At 61.7% G+C, this 6,386-nt stretch overlaps 1 protein-coding gene across 6 annotated transcripts in view; it reads right to left on the reverse strand.

The window, feature by feature from the left end:
- Nucleotides 1-6,386, reverse strand: part of NACA (nascent polypeptide-associated complex alpha subunit) — a 33,477-nt gene that overhangs the window by 26,834 nt on the left and 257 nt on the right. For 5 of the 6 annotated variants that reach the window (XM_014959373.1, XM_014959372.1, XM_014959374.1 and 2 more), the window contains exon 1: nucleotides 490-640. Coding sequence is in view for 1 of the 6 variants with exons in the window: in XM_014959375.1 (XP_014814861.1) it covers nucleotides 6,018-6,087 (70 nt within the window). In the remaining 5 variants the exon portion in view is untranslated. Of the gene's footprint in view, nucleotides 1-489; nucleotides 641-6,017; nucleotides 6,090-6,386 lie in introns of those variants that run through there. The other variant, XM_014959375.1, reaches the window with a different exon arrangement.

A 6,386-nucleotide genomic window follows, 5' to 3' on the forward strand; every position in this document is an offset into this window, starting at 1 on the left:
TGCCCCAGCACCCTGGGCTGGAGCAGGGGCAGCCGAGGCTGCCAGAGGGGCAGGGAGAGGGGCTTGGGGCAGCCCCACGGGGCTCTGAGGGGCAGCAGAGGGGGCAGCTTTCACAGGAGAGGTGAGAGCTGCAGGGGGAGAACCGGGGCTGACGGGGGGAGCGACGGGGGCCACCAGCACTGCAGCAGGAGCAGCACCCAGAACGGGAGACACTGGGGCTGGGAGTCCTGGTGACACTGGGCTAACTGGGAGTTAGCCCGAGAGAGGCAGGAGAGAGCCTGGCTGTTCCCAACAGCACCCTGAACGTCACCCATCACGGGGAAGAGGTGCGGCCTGAGCCAGGGAGGGCAACACCACACGGTGACCTGCGCTCCCCCTGTGCAAGCTGTTAGGGTTTAACAGAACTGCAACCCCCCAGAACAGCAAACTGGTTAATGAGGCACACGAGGTGTTAACGAGGGAGGTGTTAACGAGGGATGAAGGGAGTACCTGGCGATGGCACAGGAGCAGTAACAGGGGCTGCGGGAGGAAGGGCAGCTGGAGCTGAACGGGTGAGAACAACAAGTTTTAATTATTAAGGCAAGTTCTGCCAACCCAGAGCACTCACCGTCCTGCTCCCCTGGCACACGCTTTCACAGCAGAGGTGAGAGCTGCAGGGGGAGAACCGGGGCTGACGGGGGGAGCGACGGGGGCCACCAGCACTGCAGCAGGAGCAGCACCCAGAACGGGAGACACTGGGGCTGGGAGTCCTGGTGACACTGGGCTAACTGGACTGGGCCCTGGAGATCCCGGGGCTGCAAAACCCATCGGGGACTGAGGAACCGGAGGAGGGGAAATGGTAACTGGGACCTGCAGAGCTGGGGAGGGGAGCTGGGGGGGCCCAGAAAACACAGGGATCGCCGCAGCTGGGACCACTGGGGGGGAAACGGGGGCTGGGGGGCCAGCAGGGCTGGGCAGCTCCACTGGGAGAGCCTGACCCACGGGGCCCGGAGATGGAGTCAGAGGTGGGGAATGAGCAGCATGAAGAAGAGCTAAAGGAGAGAAACAGAGTGAACTGATGAGAGAATGGAGATGGGGGGGGGGGAGCCCTGGTCTCCCCCCAGCCTTTGTGCCAGCTTCTGGAGCTGCAGACAAACATCCCCCAGGACCTGCCAGGCCCAGCACAGACTGGGATGTCCATCTGCCTCTAGAAACCAGTTTACAGAGAACACTGTGCTGGCATGCGAGCTAAACTGAGGGGCACGAGTGACAGAATTAAAAAACCTCGATGCCAGGATCAGTAATTGCCACCCCAGGTTTGTGGCCAAATCCCTGGCACGGCAGGGGTTGCCACCACCTTCGTGGGGGGGCTGCTCCTGATCCTGGGAGAAATCTGGGCTGGGGAGAACAGGGGGGTGATGAGGACCCATGTGAGGATGGGAAGGAAAAGTCAAATTTTAACACACAGGCATGCGGAACTGTTCCAGGAGCGGGCAGAGGGCAGCCCCTCTGGGCAAGGCAGGTGCCCTTTAGGGACAAGGACACCGAGGCACAGGGGGGGTGGCATCACCCACACCGAGGGGCTGGGACCCTAAATCCTGGCTGCCACTGAATTTCACTGAATTTTCGAGTTGGAAGGGACCATAGAGATCATCTAGTCCAACTCCCCTGCTGAAGCAGGATTGCCCAGAGCATGTTACTCAGGAGCATCCAGGCGGGTCTTGAAAATCTCCAAGGAAGGGGACTCCACACCCTCCCTGGGCAGCCTCTGCCAGGGCTCTGCCACCCTCACCGTGAAGAAGTTTCTCCTCATATTTGAGTGGAACCTCTTCTGGTCCAACTTGTGCCCGTTGCCCCTCGTCCTCTCACTGGGAACCACTGAAAAGAGTCTGGTTCCCTCCTCCTTCAACCCACCCTTGAGATACCACACGGTGACCTGCGCTCCCCCTGTGCAAGCTGTTAGGGTTTAACAGAACTGCAACCCCCCAGAACAGCAAACTGGTTAATGAGGCACACGAGGTGTTAACGAGGGAGGTGTTAACGAGGGATGAAGGGAGTACCTGGCGATGGCACAGGAGCAGTAACAGGGGCTGCGGGAGGAAGGGCAGCTGGAGCTGAACGGGTGAGAACAACAAGTTTTAATTATTAAGGCAAGTTCTGCCAACCCAGAGCACTCACCGTCCTGCTCCCCTGGCACACGCTTTCACAGCAGAGGTGAGAGCTGCAGGGGGAGAACCGGGGCTGACGGGGGGAGCGACGGGGGCCACCAGCACTGCAGCAGGAGCAGCACCCAGAACGGGAGACACTGGGGCTGGGAGTCCTGGTGACACTGGGCTAACTGGGAGTTAGCCCGAGAGAGGCAGGAGAGAGCCTGGCTGTTCCCAACAGCACCCTGAACGTCACCCATCACGGGGAAGAGGTGCGGCCTGAGCCAGGGAGGGCAACACCGGTTTGACCAGTGTAACCAGCACCGTAACCGGCACCGCTGCCAGTTGGGAGAGCAGAACCAGCTCTGCCACACACCCACCCTTCAGCAGCTCCAGCCCCACACCTGGCATCCACCCCAAAACGCAGAGGCAGCACGTCCCAGCTGGTGGGGAGGACGAGGGGACAGCAACCGGGTGGCTGCTGAGGAGAAGCCACAACCCTGGAGCCCAAACACAGTCCGGGTGGCAGAGGCTGCATGGCATTGAGGGAGGAAGAGTCTCCTCCTGCCCCCCCGTGGGGCACTGGCTGTCCCCCAGCAGCCACATTCCACTCCACATGGGTCATCCACCCACCCACAGCAGGGCCAGCCCTGCCCGTGTGCCCATGTGGGGCAGCAATACGTGTGTGCGACTCACCGCAGCCTCCCCTCTGGGTGTCGTCCCTTTCTTTGCCCCAAGAAGGTGCTTCTAATGCCCCATTTCCCCAACCCCATCCCAAAAACACAGTGTGGTGGGAGGAGACAGGCACCAGCCCGGAGCTGGGCAGCCACTCAACGAGTGCCGGACGCCAGCGCCTCGTGCCAACGGGCACCAGGATGTTTCCTGTGCCGGGGAACTCACTGGTGCCTCAAGAAGGAACGACAACTCCTGCCAAGAGCTGAGCTGGTCCTGAGCTTGTCACAGGACGGGTGACAACAGCCTGCTCCTTTACCCCTGCCAGCTCTGCCAGCTCCTCCTCCACGGGCACCGTTCCAGGACACCCCTGCGATAGGCACGATATTCCCAACTCACCGTAGCTCCGCTGACGGCTCCACCTCCGCGACGGAAGGTGACACACAGGACCCTCCACGAGCACACACCATTTTCCAGGGCTCCCCACCTGAGAGCTGAGCCCCCCCCTGCACTGCTGGGTTAGAGACCAGCCTGCCCGACCCCACCAGCTTTCCACGGAGCAGCCCGACCTCCAAAGAGTAAGATGAACGTCAAAGGAGGCCGATGGCTCCCACACACGGGGTGATTCCCTGCCCTGAGCCAGCACCCCCGGCTCCTCTTGTGCTGCAGGAACAGCTCAGCAGAGAGGGGGTAACAACCATAGAATGGTCTAGGTTGGAAGAGACCCTTGGGATTTCACTGAATTTCACTGAATTTTCGAGTTGGAAGGGACCATAGAGATCATCTAGTCCAACTCCCCTGCTGAAGCAGGATTGCCCAGAGCTTGTCAGAGCACGTTACTCAGGAGCATCCAGGCGGGGCTTGAAAATCTCCAAGGAAGGGGACTCCACACCCTCCCTGGGCAGCCTCTTCCAGGGCTCTGTCACCCTCACCGTGAAGAAGTTTCTCCTCAGATTTGAGTGGAACCTCTTCTGGTCCAACTTGTGCCCGTTGCCCCTCGTCCTCTCACTGGGAACCACTGAAAAGAGTCTGGCTCCCTCCTCCTTCAACCCTCCCTTGAGATACTTGTAGGCATTGAGAAGGTCTCCCCTCAGCCTTCTCTTCTCCAGACCAAAGAGTCCCAGCTCTCTCATCGAGTCCAACCATCTCCCCTACTCTACAAAGTCCTCCCCTACACCATGTCCCTCAGCACTGCATCTAAACGGCCCTTCAACACAGCCAGGGATGGGGACTCCACCCCCTCCCTGGGCAGCCTCTTCCAACGCCCGACCACTCTTTGGGTGAAAAAGTCCTTCCTAATGTTCAATCTAAACCTCCCCTGTTGGAGCTTGAAACCATCACACACCCCCTTTGCCTCCACCCCAACCCCATGGCTCCTCTGCTGCTGCCCGTGTCGCTCCCCTGGAGCCCCCCATGTCCCCCCAGGGCAGGGGGAGCAGCTTCTTTAACAGCATTTGCTGCTCATGGTCAGACACCATCATTAGAGCCTTGAACAACAGAGCTCCAGGAGGAGAAAAGACACAAGTTGTCACCTGAGACCAAGAGTAAATCTGTCCAGGGAGGGGGGGACCCCAGGAAGTGGCCCCACCCCAGGAATCCCAGCTATTCCTGGAGAGACACCAGAAGCCCCACAGCTCCCCGGGGCCCCCCAGCCCAGCTGTCACCCCGACAGCCGGCACCGGGGGCCACAGCCCCCAGGGAAGCTTTGTGCCAGCAGCTCCTGACCACCAGGAAACCCCCCAACCACCAGGAAACCCCCTGCTTCTCCTGTGCACCCCAAATCCTACAGGCCTTTCAGACAACGCACGGCGTGGCTCCCCCAGGCCGGGTGACAACACCTGGTGACACACTCCCCTGGTGTGTCCCTGCACCCAGGATGGTCACAGAATCACAGAATCTTCTAGGTTGGAAGGGACCTTCAAGATCATCTTGTCCAACCGTCAACCTCATTTTGACAAAAATAGACACCCCCACAACAAACAAGGAGCATCATCACTAAACCAGACCTCCCAGCACCACATCAACCCGGCTTTTGAACACCTCCAGGGATGGGGCCTCAACCCCCTCCCTGGGCAGCCCATTCCAAGGGCTGAGAACCCTTTCAGGGAAAAAATTGTTCCTAATATCCAGCCTGAACCTCCCCTGGCGCAACTTGAGGCCATTTCCTCTCGTCCTGTCGCCTGGGACTTGAGAAAAGAGACCGACCCCCATCTCTCTACCCCCTCCTTTCAGGGAGTTGGAGAGAGCAAGAAGGTCTCCCCTCAGCCTCCTCTTCTCCAGGCTGAACACCCCCAGCTCCCTCAGCCTCTCCTCATCAGACTTATTCTCCAGACCCCTCACCAGCTTTGTCGCCCTTCTCTGGACCCGCTCCAGCCCCTCAATGTCTTTTTTATGGTAGGGGGCCCAAAACTGGACACAGCACTCGAGGTGAGGCCTCACCAGTGCCCAGTACAGGGGGACCATCACCTCTCGGGCCCTACTCCCCACGCTGTTCCTGACACAGGCCAGGATGCTGGTGGCCTCCTTGGCCACCTGAGCACACTGCTGGCTCATCTTCAGCCCACAGTTGACCAACACCCCCAGGTCCTTTTCCATGGGGCAGCTCCAGCCCCTCTGCCCCCAGCCTGGAGTGTCCATGGGGTTGTTGTGACCCCGAATCCCGGTGCCACCCCCCCCCCGGGACAGTGTGAGGGCGACGCAGTGACACTCCCCGGCCCCAAAGTGACTTTCCAACACGGAGCCACACGTTGTCTTCCCAAAACCCCAGCAGCTCCGGAGCACAAAGGGATTGGTGACTCCTCTGCGTGTCTCCAAACGTCCCGGTCACCGCTCGGCCAGACCCCGACCGGGCCACGGCCCTTCTCCTCCCCCCACCCCCCGGTTCCAGGACCCGAAACGGGGCCGTACAGAGCGTGGCTGATGTAACACCCTCCCAAAATTTTGGGACACGAGGGACCGCCACCCTGCACGGCCTGAGGTGGGAAACTGCCAAAAAAACACGGATTTGGGTCGGCCGAAGCGGCACCGAGGCCCCAAATGCCCCGGGGCAGAGCGGAGGGGACCGGGGGGGGGGGCCTCACCCAGCCCCCGGGTCCTCGCCCACCGAGAGCCCCTCCCCGGGCCCCGCGGGGCAGCGGCTCCCCCTTTTCCCCCTTGTAAGGCGACCGAGCGCCCCGAAGCCCGTCGTCCCCGTCCCCCCCCCGCCGTCCCCGGTCTCACCTGTCTCAGCCTGCGGCTGCGGCAGCTCCTGCTCGGTGGCCGGGACGGTTTCTGTCGCTTCGCCGGGCATTTCTGGGGAAAGGGAAAACCCAACAGGCGCGGGCTCGCCGGGGCTCCGGACAGACCGAGGGCGGGCGCCGGTAACTCGCCCTTCCCAAAGCCACCCCCGAGTCCCCCGCCCAGACACCGAACGCCTCCTCCCGGTACCGACAGCTCCTCGGTATCCGGACACCCCGGGCCCAGCGGGACCCGAGCGCCGCACGCCACGGGCCGGTCCCACCCTCTCCTGCAGTCCCACCGGGGCTGCCAACGGGGCGGAGGAGTTGGCCTCCCCCAGCGGCCCTAAGCGAGGCCTCGGCCGCCTCTGCC

The sequence above is a fragment of the Calidris pugnax genome, unplaced genomic scaffold (genome assembly GCF_001431845.1).
Source record: "Calidris pugnax isolate Ruff unplaced genomic scaffold, ASM143184v1 scaffold421, whole genome shotgun sequence".
NCBI classification, from domain to species: domain Eukaryota; kingdom Metazoa; phylum Chordata; class Aves; order Charadriiformes; family Scolopacidae; genus Calidris; species Calidris pugnax.